This window comes from Lissotriton helveticus, chromosome 10 (genome assembly GCF_964261635.1).
Source record: "Lissotriton helveticus chromosome 10, aLisHel1.1, whole genome shotgun sequence".
Lineage (NCBI taxonomy): Eukaryota > Metazoa > Chordata > Amphibia > Caudata > Salamandridae > Lissotriton > Lissotriton helveticus.
The window spans coordinates 1,217,813,965-1,217,841,732 of record NC_136071.1 but is presented as its reverse complement, the minus strand read 5'-3'; the positions used below and the strand labels follow the sequence as shown (position 1 = coordinate 1,217,841,732).

General features: G+C 47.1%; 1 protein-coding gene across 1 annotated transcript in view; it reads left to right on the top strand.

Moving 5' to 3' along the window:
* Positions 1-27,768, top strand: part of FAM13B (family with sequence similarity 13 member B) — a 333,002-nt gene that overhangs the window by 30,254 nt on the left and 274,980 nt on the right. The window contains exons 3-5 of the mRNA XM_078664100.1: positions 8,703-8,813; positions 19,421-19,603; positions 21,106-21,318. Of these exons, the coding sequence (XP_078520226.1) occupies positions 19,456-19,603; positions 21,106-21,318 (361 nt within the window). The 5' untranslated portion in view covers positions 8,703-8,813; positions 19,421-19,455. The remainder of the gene's footprint in view (positions 1-8,702; positions 8,814-19,420; positions 19,604-21,105; positions 21,319-27,768) is intronic.

The following is a 27,768-nucleotide window of genomic DNA, read 5'->3' as shown; positions in this document are numbered from 1 at the left end:
GGCTCAAACACTGGCCCTTTGAGACTGGCCTGTGTGGCCGTACCAGACTGAGCAGCCAGTCCACCTCTCCTTTTGTCAAGTTTTAAAAATACGTTTCTGGGTAATTTGAAACATCACTCATTCTCGTATTTGCTGCATGTTTTCCATTCCAAATTTTCATGTCTGAGAACTTTTTTTTTTTCATGACTAATGGGAGTTCTTCCGCTTTTGAAACATTTTTTTCTTTCCGTTTCAGCACTCCACAAGTGTGCATGTGTTTGGAGGATGTTTCCCTCCCTGTGCCGCTTTCCATTTCTGCTTTCACCCACCCCCTCCTGTCCCGCTGCTTGCCCCTTTGTGTGTTGTTCGCCTCCCGTCTAGTTGTTTGCCCCTCATACACTCCTATTCTTCTCGGTGTAGTTGCTACTCACTCCCCATCCCATTGGTCGCCCCCCCCATCCCTCTTCGTCCTGTTGTTACGGTCTACATTTCAACCAAGACATCAAAGCTTGGTTCCATGACCACAGTTTGAAACCAGCATTGGGAAAGCCGACATGTTAAGTTTGCACATTATTGGCTTTGGCATTGTTTTTTTGAGTGGCTGCTATGCCGCACGGCTGAACGTTGACTCTACCCGCACTGACCATGTCATAGCACTTTTTAAAAATTGGCAGGAGGTCAGGGCGGTCCTGAGCCACTTGGCTGAAACATTGCCAAAGCCGATAGGTTGCTTAGGCAAGACTTATTGCCTTTGTCCATGCTTGTTTTATTTTTTTACTTTTTTTACATTCTCATTGACTATACTGTAGGAAAGTGCCCCTTTTTGTAACATTGCCCCCCACTTTTTTGCCTGATGTTGATTCTCTTTGACTAAGTGTGCCCTGGGTTCCTGCTAACCAGGTACCCAGGGCATATGTTTATTCCCTAAAACTGTACCTTTGTATCCAATCTCTGCTCACATGTCAGCCCCCTATGAAATGTACTATGACCAGGGATTGCCTCGAAGGGCTGCAGCACTTATTGTGCCATCCTTAGAGGCCCTGTACCGTTACTCACTCACTGCCTTTGCGAACTGCCTGTCCTGGTGCAGAACAAAGTGAAGAGTCAACATGCCTATATGCCATGCCCACAAACCACTGCCTATGGTATAGGTAAGTCACCCCTCTAGCTGGGTGCACTATACCAGTGGTGAGGGTACAGGTGCATGAGCCCTGTACCCCTAAAGTGTCTAAGTCCATTCTTAGACATTGTAAGTACAGTGCTGCCATTAAGAGTATATGGTGCTGCGAGTTTGTCATTACGAACTCCACAACACCATAATGACTACATTGAGAACTTGGAAGTTTGGTATCCAACTTTTCAGCCCATTAAACCCACACTGATGCCAGTAATTCCAGCAACTGGCCCCCTCCGGTTCTTACCTCCACTTTGGACGGGAGAACCAGTGGGAAAACCACGATCGGAGGAGAGGTGTGCCCACCTTTGCCAAACCCACACCTCCGATGGGGGAGGCGAGGTGAAGCACAACTCTGCCCCGCCATCTTGAAGGTGGGGGGTGTGGGGTGCCCAGCCAACCAGAGTGAGGCTAATGCCACCCTACCAAAATAGGGGGTGTTACCCACCCCACGGGAGGGAACCATTGGTCACAGCTTGTACCTACCTGAAACACCCCTAAATGTAGTGTTTGGGGGCAACTCCGAACCTTTCCTCAGACAAGCAAGGAGGAGGACTGAAGAGATGTGCTGAAGGAAGTAGAGGAGGACACCAACTGCCTTGGCCCCAGCCCTTCTAGCCTGTCCCGACCTCCACCTTCTCCAGCAGAACCATGGCGTGTCCTGCGGCCAGCAGCCCCCAGCCCCCGGAGGACCTGCCCTGCCTTCCCTACAAAGACTTTCTCCCATGTGCACTGGGTTTGCTCAAGAACCACACTCTGGCCCAATCTGTGAGCCTGCACCTGACGCCTATGGCCCGCTGCCCGAGTTCGAGTGGCCCAACACCGCGAGGAGATCCCCCCCCCTCCCCCCCCCCCCCAGTGATCCTGACCTGGGCCCTGGTAATCCCTGATCTACCACAAGCCTCCCAACGACACCGGCAGCCTCCATTTGGAGGTTCCCGACGTCTCTACCAAGGGTCTCTACCGGAACTGGTGAGGAAAATGCAATGCATCAAGGCACCCTCTAACCGGCGCCCCACAGCCTTGTGTTGCCCAAACTACTGTGTCCAGGCAACCCCCAGCATCCCAACTTACTCCTTCAAATGGTGGTCACCGCCTGGAAGCCTCCTCGCTTGAACCTGTAGTGTTTGTTCCAACCGGAGATCTCCCCATGTAAACCGAGCCCCTGACGCTGATCATGCACCCGGCCGCCCCTGCGCCACTGTGGGTGCACCTTGTGTGCTAACTAGGATTCCCCCTTTGCCCGGAGTTTAACCCTAGGAGCTTTGCTCCCTTAACCTTGTGGCTTGCCCGAGAGCAGCCACAAACTGATGGCCCCAGAGCCCCATAGGCTACTGTTAGACCTCCACACCCGGCCGCCCTAGTGCCGCTCAGGGTGTAACAAGAGTGCATCCTTGGCCCTCGGGGAACCCTTGTTCTAACTCCAGAAACTCCACACCCAAGACCGTTTACTTACCTGCAAACCTCATTTTTCTCCATAAGATTGTATTGACTGTTTTCCTCTGCAAAACCTTTAACTAAACTGTTGAGAGTGTTTGCATGAAAGCCTAAAGCTGTGTGTTTTTATGAAGTGTTGTACCTACCTTTTATCAGGGAACTGTTCCAGTGTGATATGTAGGCTTATGACAGAGTAGAAAAAGTAATCCAAGTAGTTCTTGTTGATCAATCTGTCTTGAAAAGTACAATTCTATTTACCTGTACCAAGTCCTGCTTGATTCTAAAAAATAAAATACCACTAAAGAAATATTTTTAATACAAGCAATTGATCAGGGTTCATTCTTTGAGTTTGTGCAATCCTTTCTCGCCTGAGTGTGTGCAACAAATGCTTAACACTGTCCTCTGATAAAGCCTTACTGCTCGACCACTCTGCCAGAAATGGAGAGTGAGGTGCTATCTAACTTTACCTCTGCCGACCTTTGAGGATCCACTGGACTCTGTGCACACTATACCTCACTTTGGGACAGTATATACAGGGCCAGCTGCCTCCAGATACCCCTCTTGTGAAGGACTTTGAATGAAAGAGCAAACTCTGTTTAGTACATTTTTGCACTTGTACGATCTCTGTAAATCATTTCACAACCAATTAGGTTAAAGTATGAACATGTGCTTTCCAAAACTGGCCAACGAAATCAGTCAGGCCCCCACCCTGAAACTCCTCTGACCCGTAGCCATTCTAGAGCCTTGTCTGAACCTCCGTGTATTTCGTCTCGTCCCTTTATGCTTTGTGAGTTTCCAGATTAGATCTTGATTTTAGATAATTCTCAAACCTTCCTGGGTCATTTAACTGGTTATTTCTCTTTTCAAAGTGAGAAGTATTTTTTATTTAGAGCGTACTTACCTTATTGTGAAGATCTTTATCTTAAAATGCTAAGTATTTTCTAAGATTGGTCTGGAACTCCTTGGGTCATGTGTCCGCTATTGATCACTGCTGTGCAATGTCTTGCGCTTCTGTTCGGCCGAAGGCTGCTCGCCCACACTACCACTACTAGAGCACTCTGGGTTTTACATTAAGCACCGGCACTTTTGGAAACCCCTGCGTAAGAAACTGACTCAGTATATACTGCACCAAAGTGAGGTTCAGTGTGTATAGAGTCCAAGGGTCTCCAGAGGTTTGGCAGAGGCTAAAGTTAGATATAACCTTACTCTCTAAAGTGGTAGCTTGGCCGAGCATTAAGGCAGTATCCGAGGACAGTGTAAAGCATTTGTTGTACACACTCAGTCAGCAAATTAATTCACACACTCGAAGACTGAACTCTAGGCCAATTGTTTTGTATAAAAAAAAATACTGTTTTATTTCTAGAACCAAGCAAGCCTGGTGCAGGTAAGCATACAAATACTTTTCAGTAGTAAATTACTTGTAGGAACACAGTTCAAAATTGCAGTGTAACTTGTACTGGTTTTGGTTACAGTTTTAAGAAAGCAGTTTGCTACACTGTGCAGGAATAGTACATTCAATTGAACGGGCTTTTTAAGTAAAATGCAGTTAATTACTTTTCAGATTACTTTGGGTAACACAGGACTGGATCCTGGATTCAGTCCTGGGACATTTCCTGAAAACAGGTGAGTAAATGCGTTTTAGTTAGAGGTACGATTTTTTAAGAATATTATTGCATTTCAAAAGTTGACACTTAGAAACTGAAACTTTTTCACATAGAAATCACCAATGTTATCCTAAGGGACGAAATTCACTTAGCAGCGAAGTTAGGTTATCGTTACTTTTTCTTACTCCGTGCTGGATCCTGGATTCAGCACTGGGACATTTCCTGAAAACAGTTGAGAACATGCGTTTTGGTTACTAGGCTGATTGTTAAGGCATACTTGTAGTTTTCAAAAGTCGACACTTAGAAACGTTTGGGAGAAAAAGTGTCAATGTTATCCTATGAGGAAAAAGGTTATCGGTTTCAAGGTAAGTAATCGGTCTTTTGAGTTAAGGTTCTGGGATTAGACTCCGGTGTATCCCAGGGTCGGTGATGCACTGTTGTTGCACCCTCAGCGGCACTCGGGTGGCTGGGTGCAGAGTGCTGAGGCCCAATGTTATCCATTGGGGATAGGGGGACTCTGGTTGGTGGCGGCTGGCAAGCAGGCCATAGGGTTGTGGGAGCAAAGGGCTCAGGGCTCGTTGGGGACCAAGTTTGCACCAAAGGGGCAGCCGGGTGCAGGGTGCTGTTTCGAGGTCGGGTGCCCTGTTGATTTCAATGGGGATTCTCCGGGATAAAGAAACACTGCAGGCTCGGGGACGAGGATCTTCCAGGAGTGACCACCACTTCGAGGGGTAAGTTGGGATGCAGAGGGATGGTTAGGCACCGCTGGGTTGGACATACAAGGCCGTGGGGCGTCAGGTGCTGGGTCCCTTTGGACATTGGATTTACTTACCCACTCTGGTCGCGGTGGGTCCTCTGGATTGAGGCTGCAGATGTTGTCTGGAGGCTTCAGGCAAGTCAGGTGTCTCCGGATCGCAGGTCAGGATCGACTCGGGTCAGAACTCTGGCCTGGCGCAGAGTGGGCTGGATTCACGGTTTCTGGCCTGCACCAGAAGCTGCAGTTCAAACCAGTCCGGTGTTCATGGAAGAACCAGCTTGGAAAGTGAATGCAGGCAGGTCCTCTGGGGGTTTTTGAGGTTGCTCTCTGCTGGACACGCCGGGGTTTTACAGTAGCCGGTTCGAGGGGAGACCGGCCCGGGCCAAGTCAGTGGCATCGTCCTCTTGTTAGCTCTGCACGGCTCTTTGTCCTTCTTCTTACCTTCTTTTCTTGTTGTTGCTGGACCTGAGGAAGGAAGGTTCAGGGTGCCCCTAAATACTACATTAAGGGGTGTTACCGGGAGGTAAAGGGCAGGGATCAATGGTCCCTTCCCTGGGGTGGGTACACCCCCTATTCTGCCACTCTCCAGTAGGGGGGGGGGGGCAGGAGCCTTTCCCTGGTTGGCTGGATCCCCCCCATCCTCAAGATGGCGGGGACTCGAGTTGTGCTTCACCTTGCCTCCCCCACCTTAGGGGTGGAGTTGGCAGAGGTGGGCACACCTCTCTTCCTCACTTTGTATTTCCCGCTGGGTCTCCCGCCCAAAGTGGGGGATAGAACTAGTGGGAACCAGTTGCTGAGTACAGCAAGTGGTCTGGAGAAGCTCACAAAGGCGGTGTGCCTTTGAAGCTTCTCCTTCTCGAACCCTGCCCATCCTGGGGGAGGAGGCGTGGCACCTCGTCCCAGGATGTGCATTGTTTCAGGCCCCCGAGAGCGGCAAGCTCTTGACCCAGGGGTCCAGAAACATGTCTGGTGGTGGAAGCCTAGGCAGCCACTCGGTCAGGTCACTGGAGGTTGGTCGAGTTTCAGGGGGCATCTCTGAGATGCCCTTTGTCATGCATTTTACATTAAATCCCACACTGGCATCAGTGTGGGTTTAATGTGCTGAGAAGTTTGATACCCAACTTCCCAGTCTTCAGTGTAGCCATTATGGTGCTGTGGAGTTCGTAATGACAACCTCCCAGCACCATATACTCTTAATGGCAGCACAGCACTTACAGTGCCCAGGAATGGACCTGGGTGCTGTAGGGGTACAGGCTCATGCACCTGTACCCTCATCACTGGCACAGGGCACCCAGCTAGAGGGGTGACTGATGTATGCCAGGGTAGTGGGTTGTAGGGATGGCACAAAGGGATGTGTGCCAAGTCGACTCTTCACTTTGTTCTGCACCAAGACACGCAGCCTGCAAAGGCAGTGTGTGAGGGTCGGGGTACAGTACCTCTAAGGGTGGCACAATAAATGCTGCAGCCGTTGGGGGTCTTCTCTGGTCACAATGCCCTGGGTACCTGTGGTACCATTTACCAGGGGCTGACATGTGGCCAGAGATCCTAATTGGGTTTAGGCTTCAATGCAGTTTTAGGGAAGGAACACAGGCCCTGTGTATCTGATTAGCAGGAGACGTGGGCACACTCAGTCAACGCACATCAGCAAAAAGTGGAGGCAACCATGCAGAAAGAGGGCACTTTCTCACATCCTGGACTCAACCACTTGGTGGTAATACCATATACAGAGCCAGCTTCCTACATTGGTGGCATCCTGAAATTCTTTAGACAGATTTTTTATTGATTTTCAAATTGTTCCAAATGTATTAAAAATCGTGTTAGGGCCTTTGGTTAAATCCCCCACTGTTTACAAACTTTCAACTATAAAGTAGTTAGCCCATAGAAATACCTAATTTGTTTAAATCTCTAATACGACCCCGTCTGCTTTAACCCCTTCGACGCGGATGACAAAGCCACATCGTCATGGGCGTTACCTGCGCTACGCGCATGGCGAGCTGGCTTTGTCACAAACCGCGCGTTTTTCAAAAATCAGCGCACAGCGGGAAAACCCGCTAGCGCGCATGCGGTTAAACACCATGACTTGTACTGCCGGGACCAGCCAGGAGCTCAACCTAGGGCCCTGTACACATCTTAAAGTTTATCACCTTAAAGATTTGTGCAAAGCATGGAGTCTTGCCTAAACCCACAAAAGCCCATCTGCAGCAGTTGCTGGCATATGACATGAACCTGGCATGTCATGTGCACCCCTGTGGGGAGGAGGTAGAAAAGTAGTTGGGGTGGAAGTACACGGACTCCATCGCTAGCCCCCCAGATAGCCCTAGAAGCTAAACTCTTGGCCATCGAAAAAGAAAGAGCTGAGATGGGCTCAGGGCCCATCTCTGGTGCAGCAAAATAATAGGGAGGTAGACTTCTCTGACTCCAAAATCCCCAGAGGGATTCTCCCTAAATACTTTGAGGGTGATGATATCACTAAGAGGTTCATTGCATTTGAGAGGGCTTGGCGTGGTAGACAGACCCACCAGACGCTGTATTTTACCATCCTGTGGGTAATGTTCTCAGGAAAGTGCAGGGATAGAGTCCTGATACTGAGACCGATGCTCCATCCTATGACCTCATGAAGGGTACCGGGCCTGGGGGCTCTGGATTCAGCATTGAGGGATCTTGGACCAGATTTGGGAAGGCCAAGAAAACCCAAGGCCAATCCTGGGTAGATTTTGTAGACTCCTCAGTGGAAACACTCGGAGGTTGGTTGAATGGTAACCATGTACATGATTATGAAGGGCTGAATAACTTGGTGACAATTACTTAAAAGGGGCTCCTTCATCATAACCAAGAGAAACCACTGCACTAGGTCTACCAGGAAGTGACGCAGAGGGTGTAACAAGAGTGCACTCCTGACCTTGAGGGAACCCTGGTTCTAACCCCAGGTTACCAACTCCCACAAATAAGTACTGACCTGCAAACCGTTGACTTAATTTCCTTCATTAGGATTGCATTGACTGCTTTGAATTCTTCTAAATGTGGACTTGGTTTGTATGAAACATTGAAAAACTGCAAATGTACTAAAAAATAATTCCTTGCCTTTTGTCTAGGAAATGTATGTGTGATATCTAGGCCATTCATACTGATTAGCAAAAGTAACGTGCACAGTAAACTGAAAAGTAATTTCAAACTGTTGACTTCACTGTAATTCAACCCGCTGCATTGCACCTGCGTTCAACTGTAAATCACCGCATAAGATTTTGCAAAGTATTATTTCACTTCACTGCACCAGGCTTGGCTTTGTTTTTTGTTCTAGAAATAACATTTATATTTTTGATACAAACAAATGGGTCTGAGTTCAGTCTTTGAGTGTGTGAATTCATTTGCTGACTGTGTTGTACCTCAAATTCTTACACTGTCCTCTGGTACTGCCTGACTGATCGCCTGCACTACTCCAAATAGAGTGAGGTTCTATCTAACGCTACCTCTGCCGACCTGTGGGGTTCCACCGGACTCTGTGCACACTATACCTCGCTATGGTATAGTATGTAAAGAGCCAGCTTCCTACACCCCCTCCATCCCTCCCAGGGCAGTAACGCCGGACACTTCAACTCTTACCCTTACTGCCTTCTTGTACCCATAGAACGGCCTAGTCTAAACAGTACACTGCCTTTCTGAGGGCTCGAGAGGTTCTCTGTGTTTTTTGCATTTTAGTTAGATTTTGTCTTTGGCTTTATACTGATTAGTTGTTTTTGCTTTACTACCCCAGCAGCGTGTAAAGCAGTACGTCTCCACGCACTGTACCGCTCACTGTTCCCAATGAAGCGCCACGCCAGGACGCGGCACTAAGCAACGTCCCTTCAAGTAGAAGAACACTTGGGTAAGTTGAACAGTCGTTGGTCTGTATGAGGTCATTGTGGGGCAGTGCTTGCTGGGACCTCTTGTTTGCATTTGCTTGCTGCTAATTTCTTTGTTCAGGGGAATCCCAATCCCATAGTGTGACAAGAGTACATGGGAGTTAACGCTCATTCCTTTGCTTGTCTTGTGAATAGTGTACCAGTGCCTTCTCTAAAGAATGAGGCATGTCCTCTTGTGCCATGAGACAAAACACTCGAGCTCTTACTTGTGTGTACATTGGAGGAGGCAGGACGCAGGCGGGTCATTGTGATCATGAGTGGGAAATAGTGGCATTTTTAGGTCTCGCTGAGCCAGCGCGCATGCGCTGCTCGCAAGACATTTAATAAATGTGTTTTCAGAGTGCTACCGCTGGCATAGAGCTACAGTGCACGGGGCGTTTTTTTTGTTGTTTTTTTTAGTTGATTTGCACCGCCATATATTGGGCAAAATCAACAAAAGCCCCTGCTCTAGGAAAATATCATACAGGCTCGGTGAGTCCTGGTTATGGTGCAGTAGTGTATTGCGCACATCAATAGTGTTTCAGAGTCAACAGAAAGAAAGTTCAATGAGGTAGAATCCTTGTTATGGAAAACAAATTTATTGTTCCTCTTGTTCTGGCCAACACGTGTTTCATCGCAGGGAAACAGACTGCGAATCTTGTTCGACAACGGCACCGGGAACCACAGGAGGGGGAACGAATCTTTTCAGGTGTACCCGCCTGATTACCCGATTTCGAGCGTAACAGCTTTAATCTCTTCTCCTCCCGGCCATGGTTTTCCTATAACCTTATTAAGCCCTGAAGATTCGCAGTCTGTTTCCCTGCGATGAAACACGTGTTGGCCAGAACAAGAGGAACAATAAATTTGTTTTCCATAACAAGGATTCTACCTCATTGAACTTTCTTTCTGTTGACTCTGAAACACTATTGATGTGCGCAATACACTACTGCACCATAACCAGGACTCACCGAGCCTGTATGATATTTTCCTAGAGCAGGGGCTTTTGTTGATTTTGTACAAATTAGTGTGGATGTGTAATCCACCTCTGAGCGGTTACGAGGGATTACCGCCCGCCTCCTTGCCTGGAGTCTGACACTCTACAACACGATACCGTGCGGTTACTAGGTAGTGCGCCTTTCTATTCTGGAATACCTTAAACCCTCCCAGTGTAGCAATAGCCATATATTGGGGTATTGAACTTTAGGCGGTATTTTGTTTCACCCACGCATAACAAATGTGTACAGTCCTGATGATGATCCCTATGTATTTTAGAGCACGGGATCGAAACGTCGACCTTTTAAAGTAACCATACAGTGAAATTATTTTGTATTACTTTCTGTATGTACTACTCTGGAGGACACTTATAACACTGATCTTAAAAGTGTCCAGTTAGCTCTCTCCTTCCTTGCCTGTGAAAAATTTCCTTTCTCTAACTAAACTATTCTCTATTCTCTTCACTAAACTTTGTTTGCTCTGAGTATGGCACAGGAGTGTGCCATACATTTTTGAAATACTGCTCATGATATTACAATTCATACGACTATTCTAAAAATAAACTCCCTGTCCGGCTGGACTTGGATAAATATATAGTATCCTATTATGGTCTGCATATCATTTCTTTTATCTTTTGAATTGCTTTGGACCGTTGTTTTTCGTAAAATTGGTACTAGGGATGATGGCATCATGCATCTCAACAGCGCCTCATGCACGACTGAACATGCGCCCTCTACAGGAATACTGAGCACGTCTGTGGAATTAACCATGGGGTCAGCTGACCGATCTAGTGTTGGTAGACAGCCACACTCCTCGCTCTCTGCAGTGGAGGAACACACATTTGTCAAAAGGGCGGCCCTTCATCGACCCTGTTCCACAAGTCCTGCTCACAACAAACTCTTCTCTCACAGGGAGGGGTGCACACTACAATAGCAAATACAAAAATGTGAACTTTACCCACACGTTCTCCTGCCGTACTTTCAAAAATGGGGGTTTCCACAAATAGACCTCTTTGCCACAGCACAGAACTCAAAATGACCAGACTTCGCCTCCAGGTTCCCATACCCTTTATCCAAAGGCAATGCCCTATGAATGAACTGGTCAGGGATATTTGCTTACGCTTTTCTGCCTCTCCCACTCATTCCATTTTTAGTTTGGAAACCCAGGCAGACCTCTCACACTGATCGTAGTAGCTCCCACATGGGCTCGTCAACCATGGCTCAGCACACTGTTGGAACGGTCAGTGGTTCCACATCAGAAGCGTCACATAACACACAGAACCGCGGACAAATCGAACATCAAAATCCCAAAGTCCTCAACCTTGAGATTTGGCTCCTGAAGCCATAGAGCAGTGTTACCTAAACATACCACCAAAGTGTATGACCATTCTTAAAGAAGCAAGAAGACCGACCTCTAGAGAATGTTATGCAGCAAAGTGGAAAAGATTTGTCATATATTGCAATAATAATTCAATTGATCTGCTAGATGCATCTAGCCAAAACATTATATGTTATCTTTTGCAACTACAACGAGCAGGTTTAGTCGACACATCTATTCAACTACACCTTGCAGCAGTAGCTGCATATCTTCAGAATAGGCAACATTTATCTTTAAAGTGCCTGTGATCAAAGCTTTTATGGAAGGACTTAAAAGAATAACACCACCCAGAGTACCTCCTGCACCGGTCTGGAACCTTAACATTGTTCTTACAAGACATATGGGCCCACCGTTTGAACCATTACACAATTGTTCACTACAATTCTTTTCATCGAAAGTTGCCTTCTTAATAGCAATTACTTCACTAAGACGAGTTAGTGAGTTACAGCCATTAGCCTTCGAAGAACCCTTCTTTCAACTGCTTAAAGAGAGGCTTGTTGTTCGTAAAAATCTAAAAGTTGTCTCTGCTTTTCACATCAACCAATCAGTAGTTACCTGTATTTTTTTACTCCACCTTATTCCCTAGCGCAGAGAGCTCTATACACACTTGATGTCAAAAGAGCATCATTGTACTGCATTAATAGGACAAAACAACTTTGTGTTGCTTTTGCTCCACCTCATAAAAGGAAGCCCATCTCAAAATACGGCATTTTGATGTGGATCGTCAAATGTATTCAAACTTGTTGTATTAAAGCTAAAAGAACTTTAACAGTACCTCCTAGAGCACATTATACTCGCGAAGTAAGAGCATCCATGGCCTTTTTAGGTAACATTCCCTTAGCTGACATATGTAAGGCAGTGTAGTAATAAACTCAGACGCAAGTAGTATAATTGATGTGAGTTTACTGTTGTACAGCTACACAGCGGCAGAGACAGCAAACCGATGACCAGGAGAGATGAAATCCAGCAGTCTTGTGCCACATTGAAAACATGGAATCTCATGACATTGCAGCTAAGCAACCATTAACGCTCTAAATGGCATAGCCTAGAATGCAGGCAACATTAATACAATAAGTAGAGAATAAAACTGGCAGCTACTTGGTCTACACCACACACATTTACAAAACATTATTGTGTAGATGTGTTAGCACATCAACAGGCTAATGTCGGACAGGCAGTGCTAAGGATACTATTTCAAACATCTACACACCCACTGGTTAGCAACTGCTTTGGGAGGGTACTGCTTTATAGTCTATGCAAAGCATTTAAAGCCTACAGCACACATGCCTCAAACGGATTATGTTACCCTGTAAGCATCTGTTCTTAGCATGTAGAGCTGTAGATTCACATGTGCCCACCCTTCTCCCCGGACACCTCTCGCTGTAGTTTTTCTTGTTGTTCATATTACATACGCATGTACATCTATACACTACATTCACTTACTCCATTCTCACCCTCTTTGGGAACATGCACACTATCACCGAAAGGAGTTGTCGCCTTACCTCCTGACTGGAAAGACTTCTTCGAAGAACAATTTGCAAACAACCGGACCCAACACTAAATAGCAGCAGAATGCAAAGCATGTGAATCTACATATCTGATAGACTACTAGCCGCAGATTCCTTAACGTAGAATTATCCCCAGGCGTTAGACTGGATCCGGAAAACTTTTTGCCACAGCATCCCTGCACGCCGGGGGAACGGCACCACGTGACTCTGCCCTGACGTCATTCGCGACGTCAGCGAGGATACATAAGTCCCACCCCTATCACTTTTTGGGAGTAGCAGTGCTGTGTCTCGGGAAGTGCCTGTCCTTTGCTCTTTTTAAACGGAGCTCAGTGACTCGTATGGGTTGCCACTAGTAGCTGCTTCCATTAAGTGTCTGCATTGACCGAAGACCTAGCATGGCTTGGAAATGCTGTGCTGCTTCGTCTTGAACATTACAGAATCTGCTGATCTCAGTGAGAGCGCCTCCGAGACTTCTTTGCCTCTTGCATCCTGCTTGTGGGCAATACAACATGGAAGCTGCATGGTGGGGCCGAAGGCAGGCCAGTCTCTACGGCCCCCCCCCTCCAAAGCAAACAGTAAGGACCATGCATTGTTGCTGGTTTAAGGAGGTCTTCTGCAGGAGAAGGGGATCATTGAGCTTTGGTTTCTGGCAAGAGCTTGTCCCCACATCAGCTTGTTAGCGTTGTGAGCAGATCACTTGGCACCAAGGGCTTGGCTTTTCTCCCGTCTCCGTCAGTGGGAAACGGGTAGAGGTTCTCTCAGACAACACCACCTCGACGTAGTACTGCAACAAACACTGCGGAGTGGGGTGGTGGGTCCTCTGCCAGGAGGTTCTACATCTCTGGAAGTGGCTGAAAGGTCCGGGCATCTCCCTGGTCATACAGCACCCGATAGGATCTATAAATGCCAGGAAAGATCAACTCAGCCGATGTGACCTAGTGGATCACTTGGGGGGGGTTTCCCATGGAGTTGGCCAGTGATTTCACTAATGGGCTTTCACTCCGAGGTGGTCCAGGATTTCACTAATGGTGGTTTCACTGAGGTGGCCCGTAATTTCACTAAGGGGGGGGGGTTCACTTTGAGGTGGCCCGTGATTTCATTTAGGGGGTTTCACTCGGAGGTGGCCCGTGATTTCATTTAGGGGGTTTCACTCGGAGGTGGCCTGTGATTTCACTAATGGTGGTTTCACTCGGAGGTGGCCTGTGATTTCATTTAGGGGGTTTCACTCGGAGGTAACCTGTGATTTCACTAATGGTGGTTTCACTTGGAGGTGGCCTGTGATTTCACTAATGGTGGTTTCACTCCGAGGTGGCCTGTGATTTCACTAATGGTGGTTTCACTCCGAGGTGGCCTGTGATTTCACTCATGGTGGTTTCACTCGGAGGTGGCCTGTGATTTCACTCATGGTGGTTTCACTCCGAGGTGGCCTGTGATTTCACTCATGGTGGTTTCACTCGGAGGTGGCCTGTGATTTCACTCATGGTGGTTTCACTCGGAGGTGGCCCGTGATTTCACTCATGGTGGTTTCACTCGGAGGTGGCCCGTGATTTCACTCATGGTGGTTTCACTCGGAGGTGGCCTGTGATTTCAATTAGGGGGTTTCACTCGGAGGTAACCTGTGATTTCACTAATGGTGGTTTCACTCGGAGGTGGCCTGTGATTTCACTAATGGTGGTTTCACTCCGAGGTGGCCTGTGATTTCACTCATGGTGGTTTCACTCGGAGGTGGCCTGTGATTTCACTCATGGTGGTTTCACTCCGAGGTGGCCTGTGATTTCACTCATGGTGGTTTCACTCGGAGGTGGCCTGTGATTTCACTAATGGTGGTTTCACTCGGAGGTGGCCTGTGATTTCAATTAGGGGGTTTCATTTGGAGGTGGCCCGTGATTTCACTCATGGTGGTTTCACTCGGAGGTGGCCTGTGATTTCACTAATGGTGGTTTCACTCCGAGGTGGCCTGTGATTTCACTCATGGTGGTTTCACTCAGAGGTGGCCCGTGATTTCACTAATGGTGGTTTCACTCGGAGGTGGCCTGTGATTTCACTCATGGTGGTTTCACTCGGAGGTGGCCTGTGATTTCACTCATGGTGGTTTCACTCGGAGGTGGCCTGTGATTTCAATTAGGGGGTTTCACTCGGAGGTGGCCTGTGATTTCACTAATGGTGGTTTCACTCGGAGGTGGCCCGTGATTTCACTCATGGTGGTTTCACTCGGAGGTGGCCTGTGATTTCAATTAGGGGGTTTCACTCGGAGGTGGCCCGTGATTTCACTCATGGTGGTTTCACTCGGAGGTGGCCTGTGATTTCAATTAGGGGGTTTCACTCGGAGGTGGCCTGTGATTTCACTAATGGTGGTTTCACTCGGAGGTGGCCTGTGATTTCTTTCACGGTGGTTTCACTCGGAGGTGGCCTGTGATTTCAATTAGGGGGTTTCACTCGGAGGTGGCCCGTGATTTCACTCATGGTGATTTCATTCGGAGGTGGCCTGTGATTTCACTCACGGTGGTTTCACTCGGAGGTGGCCTGTGATTTAACTCATGGTGGTTTCAATCGGAGGTGGCCCATGATTTCATGGTGGTTTCACTCGGAGGTGGCCGTGATTTCATGGTGGTTTCACTCGGAGGTGGCCCGTGATTTCACTCATGGTGGTTTCACACGGAGGTGGCCCGTGATTTCATGGTGGTTTCACTCGGAGGTGGCCTGTGATTTCACTCATGGTGGTTTCACTCCGAGGTGGCCCGTGATTTCACTAATGGTGGTTTCACTCGGAGGTGGCCTGTGATTTCACTCATGGTGGTTTCACTCTGAGGTGGCCTGTGATTTCACTCATGGTGGTTTCACTCGGAGGTGGCCTGTGATTTCACTAATGGTGGTTTCACTCCGAGGTGGCCTGTGATTTCACTAATGGTGGTTTCACTCCGAGGTGGCCTGTGATTTCACTCATGGTGGTTTCACTCGGAGGTGGCCTGTGATTTCACTAATGGTGGTTTCACTCGGAGGTGGCCCGTGATTTCACTCATGGTGGTTTCACTCGGAGGTGGCCTGTGATTTCACTAATGGTGGTTTCACTCGGAGGTGGCCTGTGATTTCAATTAGGGGGTTTCACTCTGAGGTGCCCCGTGATATCACTCTTGGTGGTTTCACTCGGAGGTGGCCTGTGATTTCACTCATGGTGGTTTCACTCGGAGGTGGCCCGTGATTTCACTCATGGTGGTTTCACTCGGAGGTGGCCCGTGATTTCACTCATGGTGGTTTCACTCGGATGTGGCCCGTGATTTCACTCATGGTGGTTTCACTCGGAGGTGGCCCGTGATTTCACTCATGGTGGTTTCACTCGGAGGTGGCCCGTGATTTCACTCATGGTGGTTTCACTCGGAGGTGGCCCGTGATTTCACTCATGGTGGTTTCACTCGGAGGTGGCCTGTGATTTCAATTAGGGGGTTTCACTCGGAGGTGGCCCGTGATTTCACTCATGGTGCTTTCACTCGGAGGTGGCCTGTGATTTCAATTAGGGGGTTTCACTCGGAGGTGGCCTGTGATTTCACTCATGGTGGTTTCACTCGGAGGTGGCCTGTGATTTCAATTAGGGGGTTTCACTCGGAGGTGGCCTGTGATTTCAATTAGGGGGTTTCACTCGGAGGTGGCCTGTGATTTCACTCATGGTGGTTTCACTCGGAGGTGGCCTGTGATTTCAATTAGGGGGTTTCACTCTGAGGTGGCCCGTGATTTCACTCATGGTGATTTCACTCGGAGGTGGCCTGTGATTTCACTCACGGTGGTTTCACTCGGAGGTGGCCTGTGATTTCACTCATGGTGGTTTCACTCGGAGGTGGCCTGTGATTTCAATTAGGGGGTTTCACTCGGAGGTGCCCCGTGATATCACTCATGGTGGTTTCACTCGGAGGTGGCCTGTGATTTCAATTAGGGGGTTTCACTCGGAGGTGGCCTGTGATTTCACTCATGGTGGTTTCACTCGGAGGTGGCCTGTGATTTCAATTAGGGGGTTTCACTCGGAGGTGGCCTGTGATTTCACTAATGGTGGTTTCACTCCGAGGTGGCCTGTGATTTCACTCATGGTGGTTTCACTCGGAGGTGGCCTGTGATTTCAATTAGGGGGTTTCACTCTGAGGTGGCCCGTGATTTCACTCATGGTGGTTTCACTCGGAGGTGGCCTGTGATTTCAATTAGGGGGTTTCACTCGGAGGTGGCCTGTGATTTCACTAATGGTGGTTTCACTCGGAGGTGGCCTGTGATTTCACTCACGGTGGTTTCACTCGGAGGCGGCCCGTGATTTCACTAATGGTGGTTTCACTCAGAGGTGGCCCGTGATTTCACTAATGGTGGTTTCACTCGGAGGTGGCCTGTGATTTCACTCATGGTGGTTTCACTCTGAGGTGGCCTGTGATTTCACTCATGGTGGTTTCACTCTGAGGTGGCCTGTGATTTCACTCATGGTGGTTTCACTCTGAGGTGGCCTGTGATTTCACTCATGGTGGTTTCACTCAGAGGTGGCCCGTGGCTACTTCCTGCAGTGGAAACAACCCCGCTCGAACTTTTCACCTCTGCAGAGACCTCGCAGCGTCAAAGGTTTTGCATGTTGGAGTTCCCAAAGCAGCTCTTGCTTAGAGATGCCTTTAGTAGCCATTGGAGCTTGGGACTTGTGTGCCTTCCGCCTCTTCCTCTCCTGCCCAGCGTTCGGAAAGATCAGGAATGACAGGGCCCAAGTCATGCTAGTGGCTCCCGATTGGCAGAGGAGATTGTGCTTCCCTGTACTTCTGGCAGTGAGCATCTCTCCTCTGATCGGGAGGCCCTACTGTCCTAGACTTACCATGGTAATATGATGGGGGGGGGGGGGGGTGAGCTTCGGATTTCCCAAATATCACTCTGGGATGTTTTGTTAAAACACAATATGAGAAGCAGGACATGAGTGGGGCTCAATGGCAGTGGAAAGAGAAAGGAGGGTGTATTTTTAGGGGCACTTAATACACATCATTTTTCAAACTAATCAACATTTATATGGTCTTCAAAATGTAGACGTGTGTGTTTGTCAATGTGGGCATGTAAAAATCCCAGGTAAAATCAGTCACTTCACCATACGCGACATAAAGCACTTGTAACCAACTATTTATAAAGGAATACATTTGGGGGCTGAGGGGGGGGGGCAACGCCCCCTGAAACTATGTTCCTGTCACAGCAGCAGGCAGGGTCCTGCACCTCCGTGAGTGGAGATTGATCAGCACCCGCTGATGGCTTTCAGTCTCTCTCTCAAAGTAGCTGGTTTGATCTTGCCCACCAGACGTCCTCCCACCAAAATGGTTTTTGTGGCCTCTGGGAGCAGTCTGCTGTATGGTATTTTTCCTGCAGCCCCCAGTCTCTACAGGCGCAGTTTGTGTGACATAAAATTTCGGCTTTCGATAGCCCAGCAACACCTTGTTGTGGCTACAGATGAAGGTTACTTATCGTCATTGTTCCGTCGACCTGTTCAGCCATAGTTATTCAAATCACCTATTGTGATTCATTTTTTGGAAGAGCTGATCGGCATGTTCCAGCCAACACTTTGTGATGCCTCGGTGGGATCTTAATGTGCTCCTTACTTACCTCACTTGGGCCCCTTTTGTACCAATGCACTGCTGTTCATAGGGATCACCTCTGCTCATCAGACGAGTGAGAGAGTGAGTTACAAGTGCGGTCTGTTCAGCTGCTTTACATCACTTTATTTCCCAACAAACTCGTATTGAGGATCCCAAGAAAGCCTTGAGCTTCTCCATCGATCGCACCAGAGCACATCGGGAAGATGAGCAGCTCGTTGTGGTCTTATTCTGGAGAAAGCTGTACTGAAGACCATCTCTAGATGGATTGTCTTCTGCATCAATATTTATTACGGACTGGCTAAGAAACATCCTCCGGAAGGCGTACAGTTCATAGCACCCATGCAAACGATGCTTCCACTGCGTTGGAGTGCGGTGTCTCACTCTGATCTGCCAGGCAGCTGTGTGAGCATCAATTCATAAGTTAACAAAGCGCTACTTCCTGGTTAGCCTGGTCTGGTAGGAAGGGCGGGTAGCTCGTTCTATCCTGTAGGATTTCTTGGGATGAGTCATTCCACAGACCTGCTGCCTAAACAGGTACTGATTTGGTATCTATTCACAAGGTGAGGGATCTATGGTTAGCATCTATTGGAAGAAAGTTACCTTCCGTAACACCTTTTCTTGTGGATACCCTAACCCCAGATTATTTGCTGGCTCGAGCTGCTCCCCATTCCGTCTAATGGAATCATTTGGTTCATTTTAATAAGATTCCAATCAATAGATCCGACTGCTGGTGGAGTCTGATTTTTAAGGACTTCACATCCGACATATCTGAAGGGCTTGATGTCACTTCTGTGGCGTGGCGGACCTGATGCCAAACCTCCCAACACCACCTAATGACACGCTAGAGTTCCAGTGAAAATCTTCCTATTCAGTCTTGTGACGAGGGTGCTCACAGGATGAGGACTCTTCACCAAAAAGAGCGTTACCAGAGGTAAGTAACTTTCTTCTGCGCTACTGGTCTGTCCATGCAGTGGTATAGTGCTGTGATCAGCTGTGTGCACCAATCGCGGCACCTCATGAGCTCCTCTGTATGCTGCTGATCTGCTGTTAGTGCACTGTTGTGTGATGCACGTTGTGGTCTGTAATGTTCTGAATGTACGGTTTGTTTACTCTGTTTTACAGAAAAGGCAGCTGTGACTTCGTGCCGCAGCAGAGATATGAGGAAGAGCTCCTCCCCTTCCTCTGGTAACGTTAATGCCGGCAAGATCTTTGGGATTCCGCTCGATGAGCTTCAGCAAGAACGACAGGCCGACAATGAGGTTCCATTCATTATCCGACACATTGTGGACTACATTGAGGAACACGGTATGACACACGTTAAATCATTTCAAACTCTTTAAACGTATCCCCTTCAATAGGAAGTCGGTCCCACAATATGGGATGGACCCATGCAGTGCAAAATCAACAAATGTTAAACGAGACACATTCCCTTTTTACCTTTGCAATGCGGGAGCGGATAGAAAGGACTATTAATGCATCTCCGTCGCCTCTTTCAGCCTCATTAGTTCCCGGTACTCAATGCCAGGCCTCATGTGAGGCTATCCCTGTCACTTGTTTCAGCCTCATTAGTTCCTGGTACCCTCCTCCAGCCTCATGTGAGGCTATCCTTGTGGCCTCCGCCAGGCCTCAAGTGAGGCTATCCTTGTGGCCTCCGCCAGGCCTCAAGTGAGGCTATCCTTGTGGCCTCCGCCAGGCCTCAAGTGAGGCTATCCTTGTGGCCTCCGCCAGGCCTCAAGTGAGGCTATCCTTGTGGCCTCCGCCAGGCCTCAAGTGAGGCTATCCTTGTGGCCTCCGCCAGGCCTCAAGTGAGGCTATCCTTGTGGCCTCCGCCAGGCCTCAAGTGAGGCTATCCTTGTGGCCTCTGCCAGGCCTCAAGTGAAGCTATCCTTGTCGCCTCCTCCAGCCTCATGTGAGGCTATCCTTGTAGCCTGTTTCAGCCTCATTAGTTCCCTGGATTTGTAAATTGGTCACAATTAACTTAGTGAATTATCTATGTATAAATACTGTTTTATTTATTTATTTTTTAGATTGTTGCGTATTTTTAACATAATTGCTTGTCCTGAAGAAGGTGGAGAGAATAGTCAAAACCACCGAAACGCCGAGCCAGCATTTTTTTGTGCTGTAATTTTTATGTAATTTGGTAATGAATATTTGAGTCTTTTATTACTGATTTTTAAATTATTGATACATTTTAATGTTATAGAATGGTTAGAATTGTTTGATTAATGAATTAAACTGAATCAGTGGTTTTATCTGAGGAATTTATGTCTTAGAGAATTTGAATCAAGTAAGGATCTTTTTCTTTTAATTCTGCACAATATATATTTTATTTATATTTATGAAAAAAAGTGTAATAAATCAGACTTTTACATGAATACAAGTATGAGTGTTCAGTGATGCATTTTTTGTTTTAGTGACAAAGACTCTTTCTTCTGACCAGAAGCCATATGGTAGTTATTTCTGGATGATATGAGCCAGTGAATGTGAACGGGAGACATTTTTTTATTGGCCAATCTACTTTTGACCCTGTCCCTTTTCTTAACAATTGGGTCCCGCTCCCATTTCTGTGGATTGTCATTTACAATGCCAATAGCTTAAACTCTAGGAAATGCGAGTCCTTTTGCATTGCAAATGCTTGTTCTATTTGAGTTCAATGTTCATGCTCGCAGTGTTGTCAGTCCAGTGCTGTGACCTGTTGAGAAGCAGCACTTTGAAAACTCAAAAAGATAAAAAACCTTGTTTCTGTGCCTTTGCTTTGCAGTGGTCTCTGGTACACCATGTTGAAGTATTATCTTTTCTCTAATTAGGACATCTGGACCGAGAGGGCCTGTTTCAAGTGAATGGAAATGCGGAGACGGTCGAGTGGCTTCGCCGTAGGTACGAGAGTGGAGAAGAGGTGGACCTGGTCAAGGAAGCAGATGTTCCTTCAGCCATAAGTCTTCTTAGATATTTCCTTCAGGAACTTCCAGAACCTGTCATTCCCGCCACCCTGCACACCCACTTAATGCAGCTTTCACAAGGTATGCTTGGTATTTGGCTGCCGTCGTGCACACCTGTTATTTATAGCATTGTGTTGGTACAGACCAGGATCTATTGGGCATTTTTCTCATGAGCAACCTGCCAAGTCAGAGGGTGTATCCGTGGAAACCTATTACTTCAAGAATACTTGTGAAAAACAGAGCTGAGCTGCTGGGGCAGCATTTCCTCTCTGAGCTGTCTTATGCAGCAAATTCACTGATGTGAGATAAAAGTATTGTTCTCCAGGTGACCGATCTGCACAGGAAAGCGTCATGTATTCAAAACTATACTGTGGCAATAAAGGAACATTTAAGATCAGCTATTTAAAACCAGCTAATCTGCTTCAGTAATGAGAGGTAGACGTGTGTGATGCAGAGTCAAACCCTGTAGCCGAGCCAGATTCACGTCCACTAAGCTGTTCTTTCCGGACCTCTGCCTCAATTGGTTCTCGGTCCTGGCCTGAGCTTGGTAGGTGTGCTGTCCCATGAAGGAGAGTCTAAGATACTAGGGCTGGTAGACCAGTTCTAGCTTTCTTTCTCCTCCTCTCACTGTTTCTCTTTTTATCTGTTGTAATGAGGACTGCATTTCAAGTTCTGATGTTTACACTTCTGATCGCTCTCTACATCTTAATATAATTCTTTGTTTAGCCTTCGTCTGAATTCTTTTTCTCAATCACATCTACTAGGGGTCTGGTTAGCATCCGTGTTTCATGATGGCTGAGACTGGGGGCTGTGGATTTGCTTCCTCCGACACTCCTGAGGAAAGGCCGGTCGTTGGCGCTTGTGAGGTGTGTGGAGCACAGAAGACCTCATCAAGCCATTTTCAGTCGTAACCCTGAGAACATAAGTTTGCTTTTTTGCCCTTGAAGTTTGGCAAGGAGTCTATCAGAAGTGCTCCACAAATGTATCCATACACGGTGGACAAAAGGAGAAAACTGAGTGGGTTCAGCTTGGAGACTGCTCACCCCACCACAAACCCTCCTCCTGCTTCCAAGGGGTGGTCCTCTCGATTTAAAGCTGAAAGGAAAGGCACCACCTGCAGAGTTGCAATCTCGATCACTAATGCCATTGATGGTAAAAACATTCACGGTTCGCTGATGGCTGATTTGGAACACTTGGCTATTCAGATGAGTCTTCCACTGTACCCTGATGAATGCCAACGACCCCACCGGGCAGCAGTAAAGGGCAGAAACATGTTGATACAGCAGATAGGGTACCGGAGACGTTGCCTCTCTTATATACCCCAAATAACCTTTTTTAATCCTGCCGAGTATGACCCACAATAAAGGTATTGGGTTTCTAGGTACCGTTTTAACATTTTATCTTCTCTGCAACAGGCATCCCAGTTCTGGAATTGCTCCTTTTTGTTTATATGTATATATCTATAAAACAAGATTGCGCTCCAACTTGTGCGTCGTTCTGCGCCGTGGCATAGCAAGGAGCCTGCCACTAATTAGCGGGTGAGGGCAGTATTTACAACCTTTTGGATTTTCCAAAGAGATTCTCTCTTTAATTCCTATGCTATACCCTCTTCTTTTTTCCCCCTTATCCATTTGGGGCCAACAGTCCCAATTTTAGTGGGTGATTGATTTTTTTCTTTATCTCATGTTCGGGGTCCTTCTCGTAAAGTGAGTTATATAGATTTGTTGGGAGAACGAGGGAAGGCATCATCTCTCGACCCTTCTGTTTGTGGATTTACCCCCTACTTATTGCCTGATATCTGATGCACTTTGACTGAATGTTCACGGGGTCCCTGCCAATCCGGTTCCCAGTGCCGGTGTTTTTTTTCCCAAACTGTAAATTTGTTTCCACAATTGGCACTCTTCTAGCCCACATTTAAGTCCCCTGTAAAAGGTGCCATAGGTACCCAGGGTCTTGTGACCAGAGAGGGCCCCTGAGGGCTGCAGCATGTATTGTGCCGCCCTCAGAGACCCCTCACCTAACACATACACACTGCCATTGCAGAATGTTTTGGTGCAGACAAAACCTAAAAGTCAGGGGGTGTTGGTAGATGCACACCTAAGGCTTAAACTGTGGTTGAGAAATTTAAGTTGAGATTCTGCGTGCAACCAGGGAATCACTTGACTGATCACCGGCATAATCGTAATGAACTGAGAAAGCGTTATCCCACCAGGTAACGTCCCCTGTATGCACAGCCAAACCCCTGAAGGAGCTTCATCCAATCTTGATCAGCGAATACACAGTGGGAAGAAGTCAAACTATGTTTATTTTACAAGATATTGAAGATCAATTTCAAATTCAGGGAACAGATGAACCAGATGGTGTAAACAAAGAAACAGAAACAAGAATAGGCCCCTTGTCCTCCAAGAGAATAACCGAAAGCCAACTAACCTAACAAAGCAAGAATTAGTCCTCAATATTTCCTCTTATCCCTGGAGTGCAGCAGGAATCAGTACTCTCCAAAAGGGCGCATCATTTGTCCCTACCTTTCAATTTAACCCACTTGCAATGGAAGTCCGCTTCAAGTTCATGCGTACCCTCCGCCTCAATTTTTTTTTTTTACTAATATTACAGATGATCAACCACGCCAAGAACAAGGAACACTCAAAGGATTTTTTTTGTTTTTTTTGTTTTGCAGAGTTTATATAGCGCGAACTAGAACCGAATCAGTTATCAGAGCGCTTTACAGAGCACCAGTTACGTTACATGAGGACACACTTTCATTTTAGGCACGGGGAGATTAAGTGATTTGCCCAGAATCACAGGGGGTTTTTGGCGTCGTTACCGAGACTCGAACCCAGATCCCCAGGTCCGAGGTCGAGCGCCTTAGCCGTTAGGCCAACCCCTCTCCCGAAGCGAAGAGCAATTACATGCCTCCTGTGAGTCATAAGGTCCTAGACTTGTTTGAAATTGTGATTAAACCTGACATACAAAAAACATTCAAAGGAAAAAGAACCAAACATTCCATCCTTTCCATCAAGGAACGGGCTATCTCGGAAACAATCGACAACCATACCGCCATTACATGCAGTAAAGCGCATAAAGGAGGAGAGCTTGTGATCATGGATTCTGTCCAAAAACACATCTAAGATCCTTTAACTTGCATGAAGTTGGATAAAAATCCCATTGATGAATTTAAAACCGTTCTTAAACGCATCCTTGACATTGCTGTCATGAACGGGACCATCACTAAGGGTGGCAAACGGTTTCTATTGCTGGACAATCCCAGAAGCCCCAGGATATACCTGCTGCCGAAAATTCACAAGAATCTCATGAAACCGCAGTTTAGACCCATAGTATCAATGCTTGGACGATTAATGAACCCATTGGCAAGTATTTCGACCAGTATCTCCAACCTCTGGTACACGAAATGTCAACTTACATTAAAGATATCAATGACTTCTTGCTCAAGATCCGCTCCATTAATATGGAGGGTGCTCAAAGCGTGCCACTCCTCACTATTGACGTTCAGTCACACGTCATTCCTCGTGATATGGGTATGGACGCCGTGGAGTGTTTACCCACCACCACAGAATTGGATCAAGACCTGAAGGTCTTTTTACTTGAATTCTTGCACTATACCTTGCATCACAGCTACTTCACGTGGGAGAACGAGTACTCTCTCCAGCTCAGTGGAACTTCTAGGGGTAATTGCGCAGCACCGTGCTACGCTCACCTGCTCATGCACAAGTATGAACTTGACCACATCCTTATTGTCGACCCTTGGATAGATCATCACGACATGTTTGTCAGATACACTGATGACATCTTTTTTGGTATGGAACGGATTTTATCAAGATCTTTCAACTGCCAAACAGTTGAACTGTGTCAATGCCCGGATTGAGTTCCCTCACAATATCCGCAACACGACTATCAATTGCTTGGACGTATCCATCATTCAGGCTGGCAGTGAACTGGAAACAAATACTTTAAGAAAAGACACCGATGGCAATAACTTATTGCATTACAACAGTTTCCATGAATACTCATTGAGAAAACACCTCCCTTACTCCCAATTACTTCGGGTCAAACAAATGACTTCTAATCCCGCGAAGCTATCCACAAACACCACGGATATGCTCCAATGATTCACCAGCAGAGGGTATCCTCAAGAGATGCTTGATCTAGAACTCGGGAAGAGCTTCTAACGCCCACTCAGCAAAACAAATAAAGACCGGATTGTGTTGGCTTTGAAATTTTCCAACCACAGTTGTTAATTCAAGAAAAGGATCCTAAAGCACTGGTCGATGTTACAGCTAGAGTCTGATTTAAAAGGGATTTTCACAGAACAGCCATTTTTCACTTATGAGCGAAGCAAGAACATCAAAGAACTGCTCTTTAAATCGAAATTGAATCTCACTACTATGCCCCATCAAAGCACCAGTCCGTGTCTCAACTGCAATAACTGTAACAACATTATTAAAGGCACATATATCCCTCGCCCTCGGAAAGGTAACAAAATTAAGCTCAAGGTAACAGCCACGTGGGACACCAAGAAAGTAATGTACTTTGAAATGTCCATGCGGACGCGAATACGTTCGGAAAACAGAGCTAAAGATAAAAATCAGACTGAATGAACACAAGAGGGAGAGGGAGAACACTGGGGGAGAGGAGTTGGCCTAACGGCTAAGGCGCTCGACCTCGGACCTGGGGATCTGGGTTTGAGTCGACGCCAAAAAACCTCCTGTGATTCTGGGCAAATCACTTAATCTCCCCGTGCCTAAAAATGAAAGTGTGTGTTTTCATGTAAAAACTTAACTTGTTCTATGTAAAGTGCTCTGATACCTGATTCAGTTTGGGTCTAGTTCGCGCTATATAAAACTCTACCAAAAAAAACAAACAAACAAGAGCAATATCAGGAACATGAACCAGAAGTCTTGTCATTGCCACACACTTTTTGGATGCCAAGCATAACCTCTGCCTACTCCGTTACCTGGTTTTAAAGACTGTAAATATCTGTGAAGGTTGTGATAATCACAAATATTTACTCCCAACGAGAATTGTTTTGTACAAAATTACTGGACACTATTCTACCGAATGGTCTGAACGGCCGTGTTGAATTGAGCAGTTTTCTATAAAAATTGTTCGTCTTGGCTTTGCTGTTTGTTTTCATTTTTTTAAATTTTGATTCATGGCATTTCTCCTGATTTATTGTGTCTATTGTATGTTTGTTCAATCCTCTCTTGTCTGGTCTCTCTTACCTCGTCTTATCAGCCTTATTTACTTTTCTCATACGGCTACTGCCCAATTGCACTTAACCATTTTTAAATGGCCCCCATAGTTTTTAGGGCTCGGACTCCTCCCCACTGAAAGTGGGAGGAGCTTCGAGAACTAATGTTAAAGAAGAAAAAAAAGAAGTATCTCCTAGGGCTTTGGCCGAGAAAAATTCCACACATTCCTTTGCGTGTTCTGTCATCTGGCCAGTGATTCGTCTTCGTTGTGTTGTCGTTTTAATAGGCTTGAAGTGATAGGGTAAATGTAGTTTTGTTCCGCCATCTTGGGCATATTTCGTTCGTGCTCGCGCAAAGAAGTACATTAATTATAATTAGGAGCTGTCAGGGTGGCCGTGTAATGCATTCCAGATGGTGTGCGCGCGTTCACCATCTAGCAGTGTGTTTGTCTGGCGCGCGTCCTCACGTGCACACAGGCATAGACGCGATGTGCGGCTCCTTCCTGCCGGCCCGGGGAGCTGCTCTGCCGCTCTCTGGCTCACCCCCCGTCTCCCCGCCTGATTTAGTGTGTAGTTTATGGGCACGTGACAGGAGCAGTAGATGTGCTGCGGTGCTCTCTGCAGTTTATGGGGACGTGCAAGTGGCAGCAGCAGCGCCGCTGTGCTCCCGTATGGCCCCCAAGCCCATCCGCACTGGGTAATGGGCACGCGCAGGGCAGCGGCAGCAGAAGCACCGAACTGCGAGGCGCTCTAGTCTGCACCGGTTTGCCAAGCTGAAATTGTAAAGCATCACAATGCGAGGAGCGCCTGTGTAAACACAACACAGCACACGGATCCAAGCTGTTCGTGATTTGCGCTGCCAAAACTCCATCAATCTTTAAGAAGGTGGGATACAAGGATTATGTATTCTTATAACACACTATTTCGAGCAGGAACACTCTTATCTTGCCAAAACACGGGCCAAAAGGAGTTCGCGGATTATGTCAAAAAGGCCAGGACATTTCTAGAGGGGATTACAAGGAAAAAATGCTTTAAGTCGGAGCACGTAAATATGCGTTATAGCAGCTCACACCGAGCACCTGTGAAAACTAATAACTACAACAAATCTTTTCACTGAGAAACGCACCAGGCACTATAAACGGATGAAAACTATGGCTCAGATCAGCTAAAAAAACACCAAAGAAATAATGCAAAGCCCATTGGGTTGAGAGTGCTCCAGTTCCCCCCCCCCCCTCCTCCCCCCTCAACCCCCCTCCATCCTCCCCCTCTCCTGTCACCTGGGGTAGGCCAAGCTGACCGGGCTGCGGCTGCATGAAACACAG